Raw genomic sequence first — 25767 nt, forward strand, 5'->3', positions numbered from 1 at the left:
GAAGTGACGTCAATGCTAGAACAAGAAAACTGCTCATGGACTGCAATCAGAACTCCTCCCCCCGAGCATCTTTTCGATCAGCGCGAAAAAGATGAAAATGAGGCAGGTCGAACAATATCTCGGAATCTGTGATGTCGTTATTCAACAATGTTTCAGTTAGAACGAGCAGATTGCTGCCTGATGATGCTACAAGATTTGACACGACATCACGTTTCGGCAGGAAGCTGCGAATGTTAGTAAAGATTACCGATAATGGAAAGTTTACACGAGGAGTAGGCCGGGAAGATCGTGATGACCGGGAAAGATTAGTTGATTGTTACGATATCTCTTGTACGGACTGATATGATTCATCAAAAATATAGCGTTTTGGGCCAATATGCATTGTTTTGAATCTCAGGGAAAAAGACGCAGACTTTGCCTTGGCAAAAGCCACAAGGTGTTTTCGGCAATTTTGGACACGACGTGAAAAGTCCTCACCGACGCTATAACCGGTATCCTTGAATTTCGGACCTTTTGAAAGAACTGATTCCTTAGTTTTGAAGGATATAAATTTAACGATGACCGGGCGTTGCCGGTCTTCAGAGTGGCGTCCGAGGCGATGGGCACGTTCTATATCATTTGCACTTAGCTGGGTGTCGAGGTGTTCAGAGCAGTGACGAATTATTAGGTCCTCGGACTGCGAGTATGTTTCAGAAGGGTTAGTGTCAGGCAAACCATAGAAGATTAAGTTGTTGCGTCGGGAGCGATTTTCCGCGTCGTCAAGGCGATCCTCTAGTACACCAACTAGGCGAGCAGACTCGGTTGCTGTGGTCTGCATTGCCTCTAGATCTGAACGAAGTGTGGGTAGATTTTACAGTGGGTTTCTAGAGCACTGAGGCGTACGGTCAAATTAGACATTTTCTGGTCCATTGAGAGCAATTGACCCTTAAGCCCCTGCACTTCATTCACTAACTGTGCCTGGCTAGAAGACACCTTCTTTAGTTCGCTAAGGATAGTGTCGAGCTTATCGGGGCCAGGGTTGCTCTCAATGTCACCGCACAGCAGCAGAAGAGACCGAACAAAACTAAAGCACTCGACACTGATAACAAGGCAACACTGGGGGCTCGGGAGCTGTACCAAAAAGTAATTGCTAGTTTTCTTTGAGAATAAACTCAGATGGTTACCAGCCTGCATGGCGAAGACGGGTGGTTTAGACCGTGTTGTGGCACAGCCACCGAGCCCACAGAGTGCTGGCGACGGTTGCTGCTCTTTTATAGACTGTCCGTAGAATGTCGCTGACGATGGGGCTTTCCAGTCGAGTCCGAGGGTCCAGTTTGCTTGAGTCAGTAGCACAGGTGCGGGGGCGTCAGTAGGTGCAGCGCAGAATGTCCCACTATTTGCACTGCGCATGGGTGCACTTTCGTTTGCTGTCATCCAGGAACCGCAAAAGGCTGCAGGGAGCATGACGCAGATGATCATCGGCGAGAAAACCTGCATGGCGAAGACGGGTGGTTTAGACCGTGTTGTGGCACAGCCACCGAGCCCACCTCTGAGTTTTCCATCCATCCATGTCCAATAGACCTCTCCAGGCCTGCATCAGAGCTCGCGTTTCTGGTCCTATGGACAAATGATCGCGCACACCGAGGGGGCTATAATGGGAAAAAAATGACTGCTACGCTCACTAATCGGGTCTCTAATAGAGAGAACAAATGGCACGGGGGAGAGATTGCCCCCAGCAAAATCGGTTGGGAAGCGAAAGCTGAGGGTTTGGAATGTGGGCCTGGCATGGATTAGCCAATGTGAGCTGGCATGGGCTAGCCGATGTGCGCCTGGAAACGGGTAGCCCATGTGGGTCCCCGCTGTACTGCCACATAAGCCCCCGTGGGGGTTCCCTCTGAGAAGCCCATTACTGCCAATCTGGGCCCCACAGCGGACGGAGGAAAGTCCCCTTTATCGTTTCGGTGCATGCAGACTATAGGGATCCCCTGCTGGTGCTATGAATCAAGCCCACTGGGCTGCCCCTGTGGGTCCCGCGTGATGCCGAGTTGCAAATTCCGCACATATCCCAGGTCAGGTCCCCACGGGCATCACGTGCCGGGCCCACAAGGGCCCGCAATTAGGCGCACCGTTTGTGCTATTGGGGTAGCGATGGCGGTGATGTCGCTGTTGTATAATAAGAATGCTCCGAACATGCCTGAGTGTCGCAGGACAGGACTCTAAAGTTATTTTGACAGCCTTGCAGACTACAAATTGATCACTTAAGGTAAGCGACATTTTCATGTAACATGCTTGATCGACATAACTTGTCCTTTTTTGGTACATCATGCCATGTGCCTATTAGTAATTGAAAGGCACAATGGCATTTTCTGGCAAGATAACGTCTCTCGCACAGCAAATATTCCCACTCTACTAACCACTACTACATATCTGTGCAAATTGCACAGAGAGTTATTAACTATGGCTTTCCGTATAGTAGTAGCTGCAGAGCCGCCCATGCAAAAGGTGAATGGAAAGGCCTGTCAGGAGTAGCTTTCCACTCATCAGCATAAAACAAAAAAGGATCCTTCATTTGCACTTTAGCACTGAATTTTACTGCTGTTATGAGCGGAAAACAGAAATTTCATAGCTGGAAGAGCAGTGTTGCATTTTCGGTTTGGTTTTTTCAGTGAGGTTTAACGTCCAAAATGACTGAAGTAATGAGAGACGCCCGGAAGGGCTCCGGGCTCCGGAAATTTGAAAGGCACAAGGGCATCTGGAGGGCTCCGGAAATTTGGACCATCTCGGGTTCTTACACTGATACACATACACTGATATCGCACAGTGCACGTCCTCTAATATTACACCTCCATCAAAATTTGACCCCCGCGGCCAGGCTTGAACCCGCGTCTTTCGGGGTAACAGCCGAGCACCATAAGCACTGAGACAACGCGGCGGCTCTGTTTCATTTTCGATGCTGTCCATTTTCACAGAAGAAAAATACACGGACCAATATAAGTTTCCAGCCTTTCCAGCCTCCAACGCGGCGGCTCTGTTTCATTTTCGATGATGTACATTTATAGCAAATGCGTTTTCATATTACCAGGCTGCCAATACACTCAAGATGTTTGGTGCATAGCAAAAGCCTTCATCTGAAGTGGCTCATATTAGTGGCTGTCATAACGAGTCCCTCATTACCCTTCCCTTGTTTGCTTAATTGCTTAGCGAGGGCCTCGATTCTGGCAGCCTTGACGCCATAGGAAGCATAAGAGGGTTCTCACGCCGCTTCCACCCTCTCCGTTCGATGACGTTCTACGTCACACCTGCGGTAACTCAGGACGTTCTACGTCCGCCGCTTATGAACGTGGGTGGCGCTGGTGAACACTCTCAAGGTTAGGTTACTTGTAAAACATAAATACCCCCGAAAGCAGAAGAATTGACAGCCGTCGCCGTAGCTCAGAGGTAGAGCACCGGACGCGTAATTCGGAGGTCGTGGGTTCGGATCCCACCGGAGCATGTGGTTGTTTTTTCTTCTGCTTTTCTAATCAATTATGTTTAAGCGATAACATATTCAGTAATATTCTAAATTGATCAACACCACAAAATAAGTAAATGAATTTTAAAAAAAATCCCCTGTGCCCCTTGGTTTCTGTGGCTGTTGGCTTCTGTCATATTTATAACGAGCCCCTCATTACCCTTCCCTTGTTTGCTTAATTGCTTAGCGAGGGCCTCGATTCTGGCAGCCTTGACGCCATAGGAAGCATAAGAGGGTTCTCACGCAGCTTCCACCCTCTCCGTTCGATGACGTTCTACGTCACACCTGCGGTAACTCAGGACGTTCTACGTCCGCCGCTCATGAACGTGGGTGGCGCTGGTGAACACTCTCAAGGTTAGGTTTATTGTAAAACATAAATACCCCCGAAAGCAGAAGAATTGACAGCCGTCGCCGTAGCTCAGAGGTAGAGCACTGGACGCGTAATTCGGAGGTCGTGGGTTCGGATCCCACCGGCGGCATGTGGTTGTTTTTTGTTCTGCTTTTCTAATCAATTATCTTTAAGCGATAACATATTCAGTAATATTCTAAATTGATCAACACCACAAAATAAATAAATTAATTTTAAAAAAATCCCCTGTGCCCCTTGGTTTCTGTGGCTGTTGGCTTCTGTCATATCTATAACAAGCCCCTCATTACCCTTCCCTTGTTTGCTTAATTGCTTAGCGAGGGCCTCGATTCTGGCAGCCTTGACGCCATAGGAAGCATAAGAGGGTTCTCACGCAGCTTCCACCCACTCCGTTCGATGACGTTCTACGTCACATCTGCGGTAACTCAGGACGTTCTACGTCCGCCGCTTATGAACGTGGGTGGCGCTGGTGAACACTCTCAAGGTTAGGTTACTTGTAAAACATAAATACCCCCGAAAGCAGAAGAATTGACAGCCGTCGCCGTAGCTCAGAGGTAGAGCACCGGACGCGTAATTCGGAGGTCGTGGGTTCGGATCCCACCGGAGCATGTGGTTGTTTTTTCTTCTGCTTTTCTAATCAATTATGTTTAAGCGATAACATATTCAGTAATATTCTAAATTGATCAACACCACAAAATAAGTAAATGAATTTTAAAAAAATCCCCTGTGCCCCTTGGTTTCTGTGGCTGTTGGCTTCTGTCATATTTATAACGAGCCCCTCATTACCCTTCCCTTGTTTGCTTAATTGCTTAGCGAGGGCCTCGATTCTGGCAGCCTTGACGCCATAGGAAGCATAAGAGGGTTCTCACGCAGCTTCCACCCTCTCCGTTCGATGACGTTCGACGTCACACCTGCGGTAACTCAGGACGTTCTACGTCCGCCGCTTATGAACGTGGGTGGCGCTGGTGAACACTCTCAAGGTTAGGTTACTTGTAAAACATAAATACCCCCGAAAGCAGAAGAATTGACAGCCGTCGCCGTAGCTCAGAGGTAGAGCACCGGACGCGTAATTCGGAGGTCGTGGGTTCGGATCCCACCGGCGGCATGTGGTTGTTTTTTGTTCTGCTTTTCTAATCAATTATCTTTAAGCGATAACATATTCAGTAATATTCTAAATTGATCAACACCACAAAATAAATAAATGATTTTAAAAAAATCCCCTGTGCCCCTCGGTTTGTGTGGCTGTTGGCTTCTGTCATATTTATAACGAGCCCCTCATTACCCTTCCCTTGTTTGCTTAATTGCTTAGCGAGGGCCTCGATTCTGGCAGCCTTGACGCCATAGGAAGCATAAGAGGGTTCTCACGCAGCTTCCACCCTCTCCGTTCGATGACGTTCTACGTCACACCTGCGGTAACTCAGGACGTTCTACGTCCGCCGCTCATGAACGTGGGTGGCGCTGGTGAACACTCTCAAGGTTAGGTTAATTGTAAAACATAAATACCCCCGAAAGCAGAAGAATTGACAGCCGTCGCCATAGCTCAGAGGTAGAGCACCGGACGCGTAATTCGGAGGTCGTGGGTTCGGATCCCACCGGCGGCATGTGGTTGTTTTTTGTTCTGCTTTTCTAATCAATTATCTTTAAGCGATAACATATTCAGTAATATTCTAAATTGATCAACACCACAAAATAAATAAATTAATTTAAAAAAAATCCCCTGTGCCCCTTGGTTTCTGTGGCTGTTGGCTTCTGTCATATCTATAACAAGCCCCTCATTACCCTTCCCTTGTTTGCTTAATTGCTTAGCGAGGGCCTCGATTCTGGCAGCCTTGACGCCATAGGAAGCATAAGAGGGTTCTCACGCAGCTTCCACCCACTCCGTTCGATGACGTTCTACGTCACACCTGCGGTAACTCAGGACGTTCTACGTCCGCCGCTTATGAACGTGGGTGGCGCTGGTGAACACTCTCAAGGTTAGGTTACTTGTAAAACATAAATACCCCCGAAAGCAGAAGAATTGACAGCCGTCGCCGTAGCTCAGAGGTAGAGCACCGGACGCGTAATTCGGAGGTCGTGGGTTCGGATCCCACCGGAGCATGTGGTTGTTTTTTCTTCTGCTTTTCTAATCAATTATGTTTAAGCGATAACATATTCAGTAATATTCTAAATAGATCAACACCACAAAATAAGTAAATGAATTTTAAAAAAAAATCCCCTGTGCCCCTTGGTTTGTGTGGCTGTTGGCTTCTGTCATATTTATAACGAGCCCCTCATTACCCTTCCCTTGTTTGCTTAATTGCTTAGCGAGGGCCTCGATTCTGGCAGCCTTGACGCCATAGGAAGCATAAGAGGGTTCTCACGCAGCTTCCACCCTCCCCGTTCGATGACGTTCTACGTCACACCTGCGGTAACTCAGGACGTTCTACGTCCGCCGCTCATGAACGTGGGTGGCGCTGGTGAACACTCTCAAGGTTAGGTTAATTGTAAAACATAAATACCCCCGAAAGCAGAAGAATTGACAGCCGTCACCGTAGCTCAGAGGTAGAGCACCGGACGCGTAATTCGGAGGTCGTGGGTTCGGATCCCACCGGCGGCATGTGGTTGTTTTTTGTACTGCTTTTCTAATCAATTATCTTTAAGCGATAACATATTCAGTAATATTCTAAATTGATCAACACCACAAAATAAATAAATTAATTAAAAAAAAATCCCCTGTGCCCCTTGGTTTCTGTGGCTGTTGGCTTCTGTCATATCTATAACAAGCCCCTCATTACCCTTCCCTTGTTTGCTTAATTGCTTAGCGAGGGCCTCGATTCTGGCAGCCTTGACGCCATAGGAAGCATAAGAGGGTTCTCACGCAGCTTCCACCCACTCCGTTCGATGACGTTCTACGTCACATCTGCGGTAACTCAGGACGTTCTACGTCCGCCGCTTATGAACGTGGGTGGCGCTGGTGAACACTCTCAAGGTTAGGTTACTTGTAAAACATAAATACCCCCGAAAGCAGAAGAATTGACAGCCGTCGCCGTAGCTCAGAGGTAGAGCACCGGACGCGTAATTCGGAGGTCGTGGGTTCGGATCCCACCGGAGCATGTGGTTGTTTTTTCTTCTGCTTTTCTAATCAATTATGTTTAAGCGATAACACATTCAGTAATATTCTAAATTGATCAACACCACAAAATAAGTAAATGAATTTTAAAAAAAATCCCCTGTGCCCCTTGGTTTCTGTGGCTGTTGGCTTCTGTCATATTTATAACGAGCCCCTCATTACCCTTCCCTTGTTTGCTTAATTGCTTAGCGAGGGCCTCGATTCTGGCAGCCTTGACGCCATAGGAAGCATAAGAGGGTTCTCACGCAGCTTCCACCCTCTCCGTTCGATGACGTTCGACGTCACACCTGCGGTAACTCAGGACGTTCTACGTCCGCCGCTTATGAACGTGGGTGGCGCTGGTGAACACTCTCAAGGTTAGGTTACTTGTAAAACATAAATACCCCCGAAAGCAGAAGAATTGACAGCCGTCGCCGTAGCTCAGAGGTAGAGCACCGGACGCGTAATTCGGAGGTCGTGGGTTCGGATCCCACCGGCGGCATGTGGTTGTTTTTTGTTCTGCTTTTCTAATCAATTATCTTTAAGCGATAACATATTCAGTAATATTCTAAACTGATCAACACCACAAAATAAATAAATGATTTTAAAAAAATCCCCTGTGCCCCTCGGTTTGTGTGGCTGTTGGCTTCTGTCATATTTATAACGAGCCCCTCATTACCCTTCCCTTGTTTGCTTAATTGCTTAGCGAGGGCCTCGATTCTGGCAGCCTTGACGCCATAGGAAGCATAAGAGGGTTCTCACGTAGCTTCCACCCTCTCCGTTCGATGACGTTCTACGTCACACCTGCGGTAGCTCAGGACGTTCTACGTCCGCCGCTCATGAACGTGGGTGGCGCTGGTGAACACTCTCAAGGTTAGGTTACTTGTAAAACATAAATACCCCCGAAAGCAGAAGAATTGACAGCCGTCGCCGTAGCTCAGAGGTAGAGCACCGGACGCGTAATTCGGAGGTCGTGGGTTCGGATCCCACCGGCGGCATGTGGTTGTTTTTGTTCTGCTTTTCTAATCAATTATCTTTAAGCGATAACATTTTCAGTAATATTCTAAGTTGATCAACACCACAAAATAAATAAATTAATTTAAAAAAACTCCCCTGTGCCCCTTGGTTTCTGTGGCTGTTGGCTTCTGTCATATTGATAACAAGCCCCTCATTACCCTTCCCTTGTTTGCTTAATTGCTTAGCGAGGGCCTCGATTCTGGCAGCCTTGACGCCATAGGAAGCATAAGAGGGTTCTCACGCAGCTTCCACCCTCTCCGTTCGATGTCGTTCTACGTCACACCTGCGGTAACTCAGGACGTTCTACGTCCGCCGCTTATGAACGTGGGTGGCGCTGGTGAACACTCTCAAGGTTAGGTTACTTGTAAAACATAAATACCCCCGAAAGCAGAAGAATTGACAGCCGTCGCCGTAGCTCAGAGGTAGAGCACCGGACGCGTAATTCGGAGGTCGTGGGTTCGGATCCCACCGGTGGCATGTGGTTGTTTTTTCTTCTGCTTTTCTAATCAATTATCTTTAAGCGATAACATATTCAGTAATATTCTAAATTGATCAACACCACAAAATAAATAAATTAATTAAAAAAATCCCCTGTGCCCCTTGGTTTCCGTGGCTGTTGGCTTCTGTCGAACCTTGGGAGTGTTCACCAGCGCCACCCACGTTCTTAAGCGGCGGACGTAGCACGTCCTGAGTTACCGCTGATGTGACGTAGAACGTCATCGAACGGCGAGGGTGGAAGCTGTGTGAGAACCCTCTTATGCTTCCTAAGGCATCAAGGCTGCCAGAACCGAGGCCCTCGTTAAGCAATTAAGCAGACAAGGAAAGGCGAATGAGGGGCTCGTTATAAATATGAGAGAAGCCAACAGCCACAGAAACCTAGGGGCCTAGGGGAATTTTAATTCCTAATCCAGGCCTTTTAATGCCACAATACATTATACTGGGCGAGTTCACACAAGATGTAGTCAAACAATAGCGCTCTGTTGTGTTTCTTGTGTGTGTTCCTTCTGTTTCGTTTTTAGTGCTGCAGATATGGAAGCTCTCTCCCTCCTCTAAACAGGCGGTGACTAGGATTGACGAGATTTTGTCACCTCGCCTAACACCCTTTCTTACTGCAGTTTTAGTGCTTAAATTACGGAGAACTAAAGTAGCTGGGCGCCCATTATAGATATCTTCCAGTGCTTTTACACAAAGCACTTCTACGCACTGATTCCGCAATGCCTGCACCACTGCTAAAGTTTGGACCTTGTAAAACGGATTGTCGTAATCTATAAAGACTACAGATAGGGGTTGGCTATACTTGGCGCATTTCTCTATCACCTGATTAATAGTGTCTATATGGCCTATATTCAAGCCTAGAGTTATAGTGATGGTCAAGACTGACTTTGTTTTTAAAATAAGGAAATTTTAAATTTCGTGTATAAACTTCTGTGGACACTTTACGTCGGCAGACATCGCACTGTATCGCGAAAATTTAGTAAAGTTTGAGCTTCGCTAAATAAAAATCTTAACAACATCTTCACCTGTAGCCCGCCAGTAGAAATTCAATAATTTTGGGCCGCACTTCTGCCATGTTATCTTAACAGTACAACCTTTTCTCAGCATTGAAATTAGGAATACCGTTTAAACTTGTGCAACTACCCCATTAAATTTTTTTATTCGCATGTGAATGTAGAAGGTGCGCTGCAAACACGAGTTATTAGAAAGAAAAGTATAACAGTATTTTTTCTCAATTATCCAGTCCAAAACAGGGGGTGTGGCCCTTACACGGGTGCGGCCTTTATATCACGTTACACGGCATATACTAGAAAATAGTTTTCAGGGGAAATGAATGTTTACGAGAGTAGTCAATATTATTTTATATTATATTTAAAACGGGTCATGCAAGAAAAATAAAAACACCAACAACATGAAGAAATAACAAAATAAAGCCAAGCCTCCTATTAATCTGGAACAATGAGCTGGCAGCAGAACCGGCCGGGATGTCAAAATTTCGTCCCATCAGGAGTTAGTTATCAGCTAGTGTTATCTGGTAGGACACTGCCTACCAAGTTACCTTCAGTAGCGGGCAGAGTGGGTGAACGAACAGGCACGGGCTAATGACATCCTATAGACTAAATCAAGAGGAAAGAATGGGCTTGGGCGAGGCATGTAATGCGAAGGGAAGATAACCGCTGATCCTTAAGGCTAACGTAGTGGATTCCAAGAGAAGGGAAGCGTAGCAGCGGGCTGCAGAAAGTTAGGAGGGTGGATGAAATTAAGAAGTTTGTGTGGTTACGGCGGCCACAGCTCACATAGGATTGGGTTAATTGGATAAAGATGGAAGGAGCCTTTACCCTGCATTTGGCGCAGTAGGGTTGATGATGATGATGGTGAGCGCACGCGAGATAGTGCCATATATTCAAATGAACATCTCCCCGCCGTGGAAACGCTTTACTTTCTGTCTGAGGCAAATGCGCCAGGAAATACTTCACGTTCTACGATGTTTTCATCCAGCCGCAAATCTGGTTCGTATATAATATTCTTGTTTGCACTAATGAAAATATTTGCTTAGCAGTCACATAGCAGCGGCACACATACCGCCATCACTGTCGTTTGCTACACCTCGGTGTTGAAAAACTTAACAGGGCTGAAAATGACCGCGCTCCGGGTTATTCCCGCCGCTCCTGAGTTAAGGGTTCATGCCATCATACAATAAAGTGGGGGCACTGAATTGTCTGCACTTGCTGCAGTACTTCATGGTTGGCAGGCTTCATTGTTCCAACTAGAAAGGGCACGTGCACTACGATGCCCGAATAAAAAATGAATATGTACTTCCTGCTGCATCACACGCACCGGTCTTATCACTTCTGTCACATCCAGCAGACGCATCCACAACCGCTTCCTACCAGCTGCGACTCAGTCTAGTTTACTGCTATGCGTGGGTGCTTGCATTGCGGCGGCTTGTTTTTTTCACCGTCTGCCTTTGTGCCAACAAAACAGAAAAGACTAAATGCGAAGGTGATACCCACTGCAAAACGACCTATGGTCGGCCTGCTCTCAACGAAACTAGCATCCTTGCATTCTGCATTTTGACGTCAGCTGCACTAAGCGAAGTCAAGGCGAGTTGAAGTGCATTTCACTCGAATGAGGTGAGTTCTACCATGTATATTCCAACATTAATCGTTTTATTGAAATATGACTCTTAATATTACTTGCATCTGCAAGTATGAGCAGGACGTTTGAGAGGTGTTGTATGACGATTCAGAATTCTGCCTTACTCCTTTGCAGCATAGCGTCTACATTTGTGCACGAAACGTCTGGAAAGTTTTTTTTGGGGCCTCTAGCGCACTTTTTTTTAAGTCCGTAATGCTGGCTACAATTAAAAATCCCTGCTGGGCCAAACAATATGGTCGTTTCGTGTTTAGGAAATGAAGTGATCTTCTCAACCAAGAAATAGAGATGGGCGTTGAGAATGTGTACGGCATCACTAGCAAGTGCTGTCTTGGGCTTTCACTTCTTTTTTTCTGATGATGTAGAGTGCTTTACTAAACGACACTATACCTAATATTTCGATGCGGTAACTTCGGATGATAAGCTAAAAAATTGATATAGTATGAATGTGTTTGTTAAAAGAATTAGGCTCTTAATCTCTATGCGTGATCGATACGGCGAAGCGTAAATTCATAAAGTTTTTGCATTCGTGTTATTTTGTCGTGAAATGAGGGCTTCAAGCAATACGAAACTTTTCAGGTTTCTCTCGACAGTACAGCGCATTGCGTATCTGAAAATGTACGCACACTGTGGGCCACATGAATATTCAGAGACGCTAATGATGTTTCTCACAAGGAGAGCTATAAACATGATTTAATGAAGCAGAAAGTTTGTCTCCCATTTGCACGCTTATAATACTTAGCGAAAGCAAGATCCACAACACAAGAGGGTAGTACGCGCCCAGATATGTAGTTGCACCAGTCCTACTATTCCGCTCGGAAAAAATGAAGCATTGTTTTAAAGTGAGACGAATTCAGCTACTTTCTTCTTTCGATAACATCTTCAATCTAACACTTCCATGAACCGCGATTCCTGATAAAATTGTTGTAATTCGCCTATGTTACTGGGCACTTAAACTTTTGCACTGGCAAAAAAAGCACAGGCCTTTCAGGTATATGGTGGCAAACTATACATATTTGCTTTTTCATTTTATTTGTCTTTAGTGTGAACAACAAGGACACCCCTAGGAGCACAACTGTCCTGAAAGTCGTCAAGAATGGTCCGGGTGCTCGAGTATGTTTTGTTTGCCATCCTGGTTGCTGCGAACCTTTCTCTCGGCTTGTACTTCTCCTTCCGGCGGAAGAACGTCAGTGCCGGAAGTAGGGACACAGCAGATGAAGTGTTTCTCGCTGGCCGGATGCTGAAGACACTCCCCCTGGCGGCGTCCTCCGTGGCGTCGCTCTTCTCGTCGACCGGACTCGTGGGCTTTCCAGCGCACTACTACGCCTACGGCTGGCACCTGTCCTGGGGATACCTCACCTCTTTCGTGCTGATTCCTGTGACCACATATGTATTCGTGCCAGTGCTGTACCGCCTGGGCATCACATCGATATTCGAAGTGAGTACAGCGGCACAAGGTGTCGTGCAGTCACCCGCCGCTGTCGTCTGTGTGTGTGAGTGCAACCTAGAGTATGGCCCCGACGTGCTCTATAATACGTGATTAAAAAAAATACACGCCCTTCCCTTTGAAACACATTCCTAATCTAACCCTTCGGTGAACAAAAAGCGACTCAGTACAGAATCATCGCAGAACGGTGTTCTGCAAGCGCTAGTTTAAAAATCCTCGGAACCATCATATATGCACTATAATTTTGGTTTTTAGAAGGGTGAAGTTTCCGCGCGTAATGTACTATTGGGCAGGTACTGAAAGTTGTAGTTGTTGAACGCTACGTGGCATCAAGTGCACTGTGCTCCCTTGATGCTGGAACCCTAGCTTCTTAAAGGGACTATGAAACAAATTAATTGAGATTACGTAAAGATAGGCAATCCATCACTCGTCACCCCAGCGAAAGAATTTTCGAGCTAGCATGAATAACAACGAAGTTATAGACGATTAAAAATCACGCTCATCCTCTCCCCCCTCAACTCATACACGCGGAGCACCAAGAAAAAATAAAGAAAACAGCTCCGGGACTGGGCTCCGCCCATGAATACGTCATTCGCTGACGTTCGGTTTACGACTTCCGGTTGTCGCACTCCCGAGTAGCAGCGTGCGTCGGCAGCGTCTCTCCGGTCTCGGCGCTTTCTTTGCTCTCGAACTCCCGGCAGAAAGAGGCGGCAGAGGTAAATTGAAAACATATGTGTGAAGGCAATGCCCTGGCCCGCGCTTGCCCGAGGGGGTCGCGCGGCGCCTCGAGCAGACGATTTTCACCGCTACCGGAAGTGTGCCCGTGACGTCGTAGCTGCCGCGGCTTGAGCGAATGACAGCGTGTGGTGGCCTACCGACGTCATGGGACTAGTGACGTCTGTTTTCCCGGTTTTGGTTTCAAAATCGCTCCCTACGAAGACACCAAACGGCCCGCGAATTTAAAAAAACGCGATTTTTAAAAAGCCATAATAAATTGCCGGCTCAGTTCCGAAGACTCATACTTGGTGCCAGTGCTTCTGAGCATAACTTCTAACATTTACAAGAGGCTTTTAATTCTTTTCATGGTCGCTTTAAAGAGGCAGACATAAGTTAGTTGCAATAACCAACACATCTTTCAATTCCATACGCGTGTAAAATGGTTTTCCAAAGTCCTTAGTGGTCTCCTCGTTTTCTTGCTCTTCATAAACTCTATCGTTGACAATCTTTTCGTTCTTGATAAATATTATGAAGAAGACTGGGTACCTTACAACGTTGTTAATGTTATCCAGTTCCAAATTACAATGAATAGTCAGCTGCTGAAAGCAATACCATGACGTGAGGAGTGGAAAATGGCAAAATGACAACCGCCCTGAAGAAAGGTCCCCTGAAATAAGTGAGAGGGCGCCACCAGCGCCACCGTGATCGGCTGTGCGCACACCGAGCTCCAGCAAAATCACGTCTACGTCCAGGTTCCTGACCTCGGATCGCCACCAACCGGTCTACAGCAGCGCTACTTCATCGCCTGTACGCCTGGTAATCAAAATTCCAAGCGTTCTGCGCCGTTTTTTGGCACATCAGCATCTGGCTGGCCGCCCACGCCGGGCGCGCTAAGCCAAGCCTACATCTGCACCGCCGGGGCAACGCCCCCCGCGCTCGCCAGCATGCTCGCAGCCGGAACGGCGGGGAGCTCGCCTAGCCAGTCAGCAGCCCAGGCGCTGAATCACAAGCACTGTGCTCCCGCGGCGCCCCGGCAAGCCACCGCAGCCACGATCGTCATGAAATTTGCGAACCACCTCAACCTCGGCAACACTTTATTCCCTGTGCTCTGTCGGTCCGTCATGGATTCCGCCCGCCTAACCAAGACTGAACGTGACAATACCTACATCAAACTCCGCACCTCGCAAAACATCCTGGCCATCGATACCCACCGCCCAGCCGCTGCTGACAAGCTGCTCCAACTCAAGCAAGTTTCACTGAACAACACACAGTACGAAGTCACCTCGTACGTAGCTAACGACCCCCTTAACGCCCGTGGTGTTATACACGGCATCACCATGGACTTTACCGAAGACGACTTTGCCGCTAACCTTCGTGTTGACGGCACCCGACTCCTAAGCGCCCGCCGTCTCGGACGTACCAACACACTTCTGCTCACCGTCGAAGGGCCCCGTCTACCACGCTATGCCGTCTTCTACAGCGGAGTGTACCGCATCTACCCGCAAAAGCCGCACAGCAAACAATGCACGCATTGTCACGCCATAGGACACCGTGCCGACGTCTGTCCTAACAAGCCTAGCCTTGTTCGGTGCTCGATTTGCAGCCAACCGTTTCCTCCTGACCAAGACCCAACGACTACCCCACACGAATGTGAACCACACTGCTGGAACTGCAAGGGCGACCACACACCGTCTCACCCTGAATGCCCCGCAAGGAAAGACGCCGACGCTGCAGTCGTAAAGTGGCACCGCGCCCAACGACGCCATCGCGCCCGCGCCGCCCCTCCACCCCCTAAAGCCGACGCGACCAACTGGCCGCCCCTGCCTACCTCGAACCGCTACGAGGCCCTTCAGCTCTCCTGCGGCAGCAGCAGCAACAGCCCGGGGCACGAGACCGCGCAAAGAAGTCAATCTCGAACCAAGCCCTCTGCCAAGCGGCCACCGTCCACCACTTCTGGTGCGGCAACCAGCACCTCCACCTCCTCTACTAAACCGCAAGCTTCCGTGATGCAGTCACAGACTCCACCAAGTCACCAGGTGAGCGGTCCATCTCCCACATCCATCGCACCCCCTCCCCCGTCCTTCCAAAACCGGTTTTACTCACGTCCCTCCACACCTACTCCACTTTCACCCTTCCCTACCGACAACGCTATTGCTCTCATACAGCAATCCCTTGCTCCCGTCCTATTGGCCTTACAACAACTGACGGCTCGCGTCGAGCAACTAGAGCACCATCTCCTCTCCCTCGCGTCCTCTGCCCCACCCTCTCCCGACGCAGACTCCAATGCTCCCCCTCGAAAGCGCGCAAGCGCCCCTCTAGTACCTAACCTCGACACAATGGAGGAAGACCGGCATGATGAGTGATATCATGCGACACACATCCCCACCCCATAACCCTCTAATTATTTGGCAGTGGAACTGCCGCGGTTTTCGTCGCAAGAAAAATGCCCTCTTGCAACACATGCGGATTACTGGCGTTAACCCAGACGTCATCGCACTGCAGGAAACGCATGGTGCCTTTTCTCTGCCAGGTTACGACCATTTTACTCAGCCAAGTATAGTCATGAAGAGAAAAGGACATCAAACGCCCCCTCCTCCGCCGATTTTGACGGTTACATACATACGGCTCACGATACCCACCATTCAGGAAGATACATCCCACCTCAACTCCGGGACGAAAGAGCATGTCCTGACACACTCCACCTATCAGGGTCACCGTATCACGATTTTAAACTGCTACTGGACTCCCTCCGACTCCAAAACCAGCATCCCACCTTTGCATACGGCCCTTCCTGCCTCTAATGTCCCTACTACTTTCGTCCTTCTTGGTGACTTCAACTGCCCACACCCTGCATGGGGATACGACCGTACTTCAGCCTCCGGACGAAAACTCGACCGCTTCGCCAGTATTCATCACCTCACCCTCCTGAATGACACGTTCATGCCTACACGTCTAGGATGTGGAGCACAATCCGACACAAACCCCGACCTCGCATGGATTCGCAGCGATCTCCGCGCTTCTTGGAGTAATACGGGTGACACGATGGGGAGTGATCACTGTATTCTTCAGATAACGCTCACGTCCCAGCGACCCTCCAGACCACCCGGAACACATCTACCTCCCACTATGCTCGTAGACTGGCCAAAGGCTCGGCCGGCCCTCGACTCCTTATCAGTCTCACTCGAGGACCCCGAAAAATGGTGTAGCGCCATTATGGAGACCGTCTCCCAACACACCAAACATATCCACCGATCTCCCTACTATCCATACATTGACACACACCTACTTGGGCTATGGAAACAACGTCGCCGGGCCATAAAAGCTTGGCGCAACTGTAGATCTAGCCACGCATTGAAAAGAAAAGTTGCTGAACTAACGCAAGCAGCCCAAGAATACGCTGACCAACTAGCCACGAACAACTGGCTTCAGCTCTGTGATGACATGGTCGAGACTCCACACTCCAAAAGTCTGGCACATTATGCGCACCCTACTTGGACAGGGTAAACCTCGTAACACACTTCAAAAGCTACAGTTGGCCCTCTCCGTCTCACAAGAAGAGCTGGTTGAGCAAATCCGAAATCAATTTTACCCATCCTCTACTTCTCCTGCCAGCTCCCCGTCATACCCTTACACCGAAGAAGAAGCAGACGAGCAAGGAATGAATTCCGACTTTACATTCGCCGAACTTCAGGCTGCTCTACGCTCCCTTAAGCGAAACACAGCACCCGGCCCAGATAAAATTACCTATGGTATACTCCGTAATCTCCCCGATTCAAAACTAGACGAACTTATTCAGATTATTAATACTGTTTGGCGCTCCGGGAAAATTCCCGCTGCATGGAAAGAGGCACACGTAATTATGATTCCGAAACCAGGAAAATCCTCTGCGCTCATCTCTAACCTCCGACCTATATCCATGACTTCTTGCCTAGGAAAGCTGATGGAGAAGATGGCCCTTACCCGCCTCGAATGGCACCTGCATACCAATCGCTGTCTTGCTCCCACTATGGTCGGATTCCGCGCCCACGTATGCACACAGGACATTGGACGGCAAATCTATGAGGATTTGTACGCCTTCCCAAGCAGCGCACAGCTTCGAGTTTTGACCGGCGTGGATATCAAAAAGGCTTTTGATAATGTCGCCCACTCCGCAATTCTCACCAACCTGGCAGACACTCGCCCTGGGGTCCGCATGTTCAACTACATCAAAGACTTTCTTACAGACAGTACACTCCGAATCATTGGCCCCGACGGCACACCTTCCGCCCCCATTCCCCTCACCGCAGGTACACCACAGGGATCCATTCTTTCACCTATGCTTTTCAACTTGGCAATGAAAGAACTGCCCCGAAAACTCGCTGAAATTCCTGGCCTACGCCACGCTATATATGCGGATGATATCTCTCTCTGGTCTACCACAGGAAACGCCGGGGAACTAGAATCCACTTTGCAGCAAGGCCTCGACGTCGTTCAGGAGCATGCACGCCGCATAGGTATGAGTTGTTCCGCCGAAAAGTCGGAATACATCGTGGTTTCTAACGCTCCTCAAAAAAGCACTTCTTCCTACCGCGAACTCATTCAACTCTCTCTCGCGCAAACCCCTATTCCCCGACGGAGCCACATCAAGATCCTTGGCTTCACTTTTCAACAAGATGGCAAGTGCAACGTGTGGCTTAGCCAACTCCTGCAACAACTGAACCAAATTCGCCACATGCTGTCCCGAATATCTCGTCAAAAGCATGGACTCAGAGAACATGAACTCCGTCGAGTTATAGAAGCACTCGTTTATTCGAGGGTCATGTACGCCTACCCCTATCAACGCCTCACATCCTCTCAAGTAAGCAAACTGGAAGCCTCTCTGCGTCGCTTCACTCGATTAGCCATGGGAGGTCCCATCTACGCCGCAAATGCTCTGATCGCAGACGCCGCCATTTTCAACTCCCTCGAAGAACGCGCAGCAGCGCACCACCGAGCCCAGATACACCGTCTCTCTACCTCCGAGCAAGGCAGAGACCTCCTCAGCCTTTTCGGACACACCATTTCCCAACTACCCCCGCTTCAACCATCTGCTCCCCCGTGGAAAAGCCTCCCGCGTCTTACTGTAAAACCCATTCCACGCCACATGTCTCCAACGATAAATCCCGGGCGGCGTGAAGCACTGGCGAACCATTTACCCGTACTGGGCCACGACACTTACTATACCGATGCCCATATCCTCGAGCACCAAGTAGTTACTGCAGTAGTCGGCCCTCGAAGCACCTCCACACATCTCCACGCAGGAGTGCCCTCCTCAACCGACGCAGAAACTCTGGCCATAGCAGAGGCGATTACGCTTCACGACCACCTGTCCTCCACCATCAACATACGTGCAGACTCTCAGGCTGCCATACGCTCATTCGAATCTCAAAAACTCCCTCCCCATATCCTAGACACTTTGCTGCAATACCTAACAGCCCACCCTACGCTCCATGTCCGCCTTGAATGGATTCCTGGTCATCAAGGTATACCGGAGAATGAGCTTGCTCATGCTCTGGCCCGTGAAAAAATACCACCGGGCCCTCCGACTGCCTGGCCAGCCCATTATAATCCCAAGGCAGACCGCGCTACACACCGACAGGACCGCCGCGAACACCTTCGCAATTTGCGGCACATGCGACGAACCCTTCCGTCACCCTCCCATTTCCTTTGCCGTGCTGACGCCACTCTAATTCGACAGGCACAGACTAACTCCCTTCCCTGCGAACTGTATTCCCACTATATCCTTCATAAACAGGGCAAACCCGCCTGTCTCGTGTGCGGAGAGCATCCCTCCAACATTCATACATATTGGTTATGCCCCCGCGCAACTAACTCTCCCACCATACCTTCCTCGCATACCTTGCCTCCCCCCTTTCACCTCACGTGGGCCCGATGGACCGCTCCACCAACCTCTCTGCAGCCCACCCTCTGGCCGCTCCTCGCCGCCCACATCCGACGCATCCAAGGGACACGTGGCCCTACTCTGCCACCGCCGATAAATAGCGCCCACCAAACGGGCAACTAAGAAGGCTCGGACTTGAGCTGAAAAATAAAAGTTATCTCTCTCTCTCTGAAATAAGTAATACATTGTAAATATGTCGCTCTTTCGATTGATAATAATTTATCGAGGACAGAACATATCAGTTAACATTGTCAGATCTAACGCTTTCCTAGATGGTTTTATCTCAGGGAGCCATTATTATCTGCAGCACAAGCTGTATGATCTCGTTCATAGAACATCCTAATTCGCCCAGCACTTGAATAAGCTGTACTAATTTGGAACCTGTTTACCGCACCAACAAATTTGGGCGCATCCAACCAAAAGCAGCAACATTTATTTTCAAGAATCGTAGCCTACAGTCTGACAGTGAATTACTTCGGTAAAATTGCTTTCCGTCTGTAACCTGTATAAATTGCCTATTGAGAATAAATTTCTGTTTGCGCTCGATAACAGGAGATTACAACATTCACACATCTGGAGTTTTCCCATTCTGGTTAGGCTATCTTCGACTGAAAATTTTATGCGAAGCATACTAAAATAGCCCAACCCAGCTCCTCGAGCGCGGCGGTGTCGTTACCATTGACCTTTCGTGACCTCCATGTCATATCACGTGATGCGTGACGTCACAGCAGATGAAAAACGGGGGCCCAGCTCGCGCCGTCGCGCGAGGCGTCGCGACCAAGGAGGGCCACGTGATGCGTGACGTAACGACATAGGAGAAACGGGGCCCCAGCTCGCGCCGTAGCGCGAGGCGTCGCGACCAATGTGTTTCCTGCTTCTGCCGCTAGGTGCGCTGTAGTGAATACGTGATGCTGGAGTGGCGGTATACAAGGGGGTGCGCCTGCCTCTGCTAGGCGTACACGGGATAGAGATGCCTCCTGGAGACAGGGCTCCTCGTTGGAATGAGAAGCAAAAGTTGCGGCGTGCTACAGAGACTGATGAAGAGCGTGAAGAACGTCTAGCCAAGCGGCGTGCTCGATATGCAACTCGGCGACAATATGCTTCGCATCTGACTAGGCTTAACCTAAGCTAAGCCTCAGCCATTTTTTTAATGCTCCTATTTCAGGCTTAATGCAGTAGAATGAAATAACCTTTCTAGCGATGGAGTTGAACAAAAGTCGATACCATCATTTAAAGAGCTCATAAAATTATTTGTTCGTACACTTTTGCCTTCATATATGCGTATGCAAGTGCATGTGCTCACCCTGTTATGATCCTGGGGAAGGGCACAGCACTCATGTACGAATAAAGTAGGTATGAAGTACGGACATTCACGGACGAGGAACTAAACTATTTCTCTGCAGAACAGCACTGAAAAAGAAAAAGATAAAATTTGTTCCATTTTCAAGAATTAAGTGAAAGTATTTTTAGCTCAGATTGTCTGAGGTGTGCAGCGTGGAATATGGAAATTGCATGCACATAAAAGGCTCAGCTGGAAACCGGTGGTATAGGGAAGAGACAGAATGTAGGCACAACAAAGCGGCCGGTATAGCCAAATGTGGCCTATAGCAATCTAGTCAGGCACTTTAGAAATTTGTTTCAAACACATGCCCGTGGCTTGCGCTGAAAAAGAAAAAATTCAGGAGGGCACTTTGTCGACCTAAAGTGCGTTGAGGCGTAAGCCTTAAGCGCGGTGTTGCTGCTTGTGTCACTGATGCGTTGTTAAGATGTTAAGCTTCGCCTCTAAAAGTGAAACGCGACGGCATCTTACCACGCTGCCAGGGAGTCCACAGAACGCCATCGCCCGTTCGGTTCTACCCCTTGCTCGTCGGTAAATTGGTTTTTCAGGAAAGGAAATGTATCTGTCTCGCATATCTGGGTGGACACCTAAACCTCGCCGTAACAGGAAGGGAGGAAGACGGGAGTGAACGAAGGCATCGCATTCACTAGACGCGCCTTTGCACATTACAAACCATCGAGTAGGCATGGCGGAGTGGTAGCGTGCTCGTCTCGCACTCCGGAGACCGGGGTTCGATTCCCCAACTTGACCAATTTCCTACTCGGTTTTATTTATTTATCTCGCCTGACTAGAAGGGTTAATTAGGCTAATTGGGCAATTAAGCAATGAACTAAACTCATTCCCACTTACTTGGAGCATCACTATACGATCCCTTTAATTGGTTGCATGGTTACTAGCCAAAGTACCATTGGCCGCGTTTGAAATTCGCGCACTCTGACGTCACGACCGTTTCGACCAATTGAAAAGCGTGACATTTCTGTCGACAACTCCTGCTTACAACGATGAGGCATTAAAAGCTTACGCCTTAATATTTGCCAGCGATTGCGAGCACAATTTGTCTGACAAGAAATTCACCACGTCGGATGCTGATGACGCTTAGGAGCCGTATGGAAACAATGGGCCAGTACTCTAAGGAGTTCTTGATGACAGAAAAAGCAGCGCTTTTCGTTACACAGCTAACGTATCCTCTAGAGCTTGGTTCTGACGCAAGAGGAAAGGCTTCTGCCAGTCAGAAATTTCTCAAATCTCTGACTCGTCGAGCGCTTGAAGTCAAAGTATATTATTTTGGACAAATAAACATTGAAGAATGTGGCGACCGGTAATAACATCCCGCCATTGTTTGCCCGTTAGAGGTGCAGTACTCCCAAGCGCGTCGCTTTTTACATGTCACGTCCTGCAGATGTATTCGATCTATTCAATAGGGACCACCTGTTCCTATCTGTAGTTATAGACAAGGTTGTGGTATGTTATTCACAGAAAAAAAAAGTTATTTCTGCTCTGCCTTGCCAGGCAGTATTCTTCTACACGGTATAACATGCATGTTCCCTTATATTTGAAAGCTTTTCATTGACTTGCGTTGCTCGACAGCACCGAAATAAATTTTATTGCACGTACTCTCCCCCTGCGAAATTTCGCTTATAGTAGCAAGTTAATTTGTACAGCACCTACGCAAGGTGTACGATGTCGACCGTTCACGTACTACTCGCGACAAAAAAGTGATGGTAACTTACTTCCGTCTATCTTCCTCCGTTTTTTCTCCCTTGTGGTTTACTTCTAATGTTCTGTCCAAATAGTTGAATGCCCAAGACATCAAGACGAAACATGCGGGGCTAGGCTTTCAGTGCTCCATAAGATTTGAAAACAATATGATTCACTCTGAAGCAAACAAGTCGCTATAGAGAACAGAAGCGCTAATATAGCAGTAAGAATTGCAGTTTGTTCTGGAACGCAAAATATATGCATTGAAACCCACATATGCGCACTGGAGAAAATCAGGTGAAAGTAAAGAACAAAAGAGATGCAAGAGAACAGGAGCACTTGCCCTAGTGACGAAAGTACGAAATTTCGCTCGCATGCGCGCGTCTGTACCTTCGGCTCACACAAAGCACAGAGCTACTTTAGATGGGATGCTCCTCTACCATATGATCAATATGTGTTAGCACCACTGCTGTCTGATCAAAAAGTGGGCAGCAGGCGCAACCTCAGCAGGAGATTTCCAAGTGAAGCTAATGTTTCAAGGTGGGACATGTGAACATACGAGGTCGGTTAGAAAAGTATCCGACCTTATTTTTTTTTCCGGACACCTGATGGATATGAGACAAGCGCGCTTGCACCAGCAGACCTCGAACCGTCGTGCGCATGCACGAATTTTTTCCTGCCTGCCGATAGCGTCAGTCGCTGGGAGGCAGCGTTTGAGTAAGGTAGTGCACAGTGCTCTCGTCGGTTTTTTAGTGCAAGCAAAATGGCGGTGCGACAGGAGCAGCGCTAATGCATCAAATTTTGGCAGAAACGGGGGGACAGCCAAGTGGAAACCATTCGGAATATTCAGACGGTTTTCGGTGATGATGCTTAGAGCAGCACACAAATTAAGCAATAGTACAACTGGTTTAAAGATGGCCGCACATTGGTGGAGAGCGAGCCACGCTCCGGTCGGCCATCAACATGCCGAAATGGCCACGTCATTGCCGAAGTGAACGCTCTGGTGATGCGGGACCGTCGTGTGTCTAACCGAGAAATTGCGGAAGAGGTGAACATCAGTAGTTTTTCTGCACATTCTATTATCACCGAAGATTTGGCCATGAAGAGAGTTGCGGCGAAATTCGCGCGGAAGCTGCTCACGGTGGAGCAAAAGCAGCTTCGGGTTGAAGTTTCACAGGACACGCTCGATTCCACAAACAGTGACCCCGACTTCATCAACACCATAATCACTGGTAACGAGTCTTGGGTGTACGGGTACGACCCGGAAACCAAATCCCAGTCGTCACAGTAGAAGCATTTCACGTCCCCAAGACCAAAGAAGGCCTGCCAAATGCTCAGCAAAGTCAAAGTGATGCTGACTGCTTTCTTGGACTCTCGCTGTGTGGCACACCGCGAGTACGCACGCCCCAGGGTCAAACAATGACCAAAGAGTACAACAGCACAACAACTTCGCACTCGGTCGCCTACGTGATGCTGTGCGGCGCAAGAGACCGGAGTTGTGGTCAACAGGAAATTGGCGTATTCATCACGACAATGTTCCTGAACATTCTTCGCACTTGATTCGAACTTTTTTGGCGAAAAACCAGACTCCTGTAGTTCAACCGGCTCGTCACTCTCCTGATATGGCCCCCTGCGACTTCTGGTTGTTTCCCAAAATCAAGAGGCCATTGAAAGCAGCGCGATTTCAGACAAGAGAGGACATTATGGCTGCAACGACAGCTGAGCTAAACTCCATTCCGAAAAAGGCCTTTTCGGAATACTTCAAACAGTGGCAGCACATCTGGGAGAAGTGTGTGGAGTCCCAAGGAGACTACTTTGAAGGTGATTAGGTTTCCAGCGCTCCAGTTATGCCAGTTTTTTTTCTTCGGCCAAAGGTCGGATACTTTTCTAACAGACCTCGTATGTCAGTGAAAGCGCATGTGGCAATGAAAGCAGCGTCAGGGAGACAATCCTTGATATTTTTGCCCGAAAAATACCGATAGTGTTTCAAAAACGCACATGGTAAACAGAACCAACTGTCCTGCCCGTTTTGCGTCATTTTTTGTCGGATATCACTGATGGCTGTCTGCCCTTGCAAGCATGTCTTTGTGATCATTACCATTGAAAACGAATTTATGAGCCTCAACTTAACTGCCTCTTTTTGTCGCGTTTTAATGTATATTTTAGATTTTTTGTGATCTATTGAAGAAGTGTCTTCCGGCGGGCTACTTCAGCCATTCGTTCATTTTCAAACAGCGCCTAACATCGATAACAGACTAAGGAAGGCACACACGCGAAGCTCAATGCTTTAAACTATTCTTCGAAGAATTGCATGCACTCCCTGTTAATGCTCGATAACCACCACACGAGCTAACCAAATCAGGGGGTATGATCTGGAGATAATACAGTTCACTACTCTATATCGTACAGGCTCTACAAGGAACGCGTATGCTCCAGATGATAAGGGCAGACCAAGATTATGAACACTGTCTAATCTTTTCAGGTAGGATGCTTTTGCTGAACCATTTACTACACAAGACAAGGCCAAAATTAAAGAATTATTTCAGGTGATGTAGTCGGCATGATAACGTGACTTCGAACTAATTGTATACCAGAGGATGACATTGCAGAATATCAAAAGCAGAGAAGAGAGGGAAAGCACGTTAAACATGCTAAAAGGGGGATAGGAGAAAGGGTACGCACAAGTAACAGTGGTATAAAACAAGGTTGCTACAATTCATTATAACTAAGCTGAAAAAGGTAAAATAGAATGGGCGCGAAGGATGGAAACAAATAACAAGCGTAAAGGTTACGGCAGAGATGCACGTCACCAAAACTGATGGCTAGAAGGGTGGCCTTCTTAAAAACAGCTATTCATTATCTGAAATTGCAAGGAATGGTGCGCTGACACGTTTACACATTCTTGGTGATTAGAAAGACTTTAATTATTTCAATTTCAGTTTTGCTGCTTGCTGTAGTGAGGAATTTTGTGCTTTCCTTGCGCGGATGACTGTCAGATTTCTGGCATTCATTGCGGTGTGTAATTTACTTGCCGTTTGAATTGGTGAACAGATTAAGTTCACAATCATTCTTCCTCTTAATGAAGTATCGGTCAGTTTGGCCGATGTACATCCTTCCACCGGATACCGAATCCTGATAGGTGATTTCCGTAGCGCATTCTGTATATTTCAGGATGTGGTTTGAAGTGCATCCTTGTCCTTCATGGTTGTTCATCACTGGCCACACTGTAGCGAGCTTGCATGGCGCCGGAAACATGAGTTGGACTCCGTGCTTCTACTCTCTTCACAATGTGTGACACGTAGTGTACGTACAACATGGCAAATACTGATTTTCGCTCTTCGTTGCTTTCGTGACGGTCCACATTCTTCATGCTTTGTAAGAGGCTATCGAAAATACCAGCAGTTAATTGCCAAGGATAGCCTCACACGTATTGTCTCTCAATCTGGAGGTAACTACATAACTTCTGTTAATTCTCGTATGTGTTTCTTAAAGAAGAACGGCAGACAGTGTGAATGATAATTCCGCTAAGATTGT

At 48.1% G+C, this 25767-nt stretch overlaps 1 protein-coding gene and 1 pseudogene across 2 annotated transcripts in view; one reads left to right on the top strand and one right to left on the bottom strand.

The window, feature by feature from the left end:
• Nucleotides 1–316: 316 nt before the first annotated feature.
• LOC149325425 (uncharacterized) overlaps nucleotides 317–25767 on the bottom strand; it is a 42442-nt pseudogene continuing 16991 nt past the window's right edge. The window contains exon 2 of the transcript XR_016286302.1: nucleotides 317–1470. The product of XR_016286302.1 is annotated as an uncharacterized LOC149325425 (transcript). The remainder of the gene's footprint in view (nucleotides 1471–25767) is intronic.
• Nucleotides 10929–25767, top strand: part of LOC149325426 (sodium-coupled monocarboxylate transporter 1-like) — an 81466-nt gene continuing 66627 nt past the window's right edge. Inside the window, exons 1-2 of the mRNA XM_089563549.1 lie at nucleotides 10929–11090; nucleotides 12156–12550. Coding sequence (XP_089419675.1) covers nucleotides 12209–12550 — 342 coding nt within the window. The 5' untranslated portion in view covers nucleotides 10929–11090; nucleotides 12156–12208. The remainder of the gene's footprint in view (nucleotides 11091–12155; nucleotides 12551–25767) is intronic.

The sequence above is a fragment of the Amblyomma mixtum genome, chromosome 10 (assembly GCF_055824585.1).
Source record: "Amblyomma mixtum isolate Tamu chromosome 10, ASM5582458v1, whole genome shotgun sequence".
Taxonomy (NCBI): Eukaryota; Metazoa; Arthropoda; class Arachnida; order Ixodida; family Ixodidae; genus Amblyomma; species Amblyomma mixtum.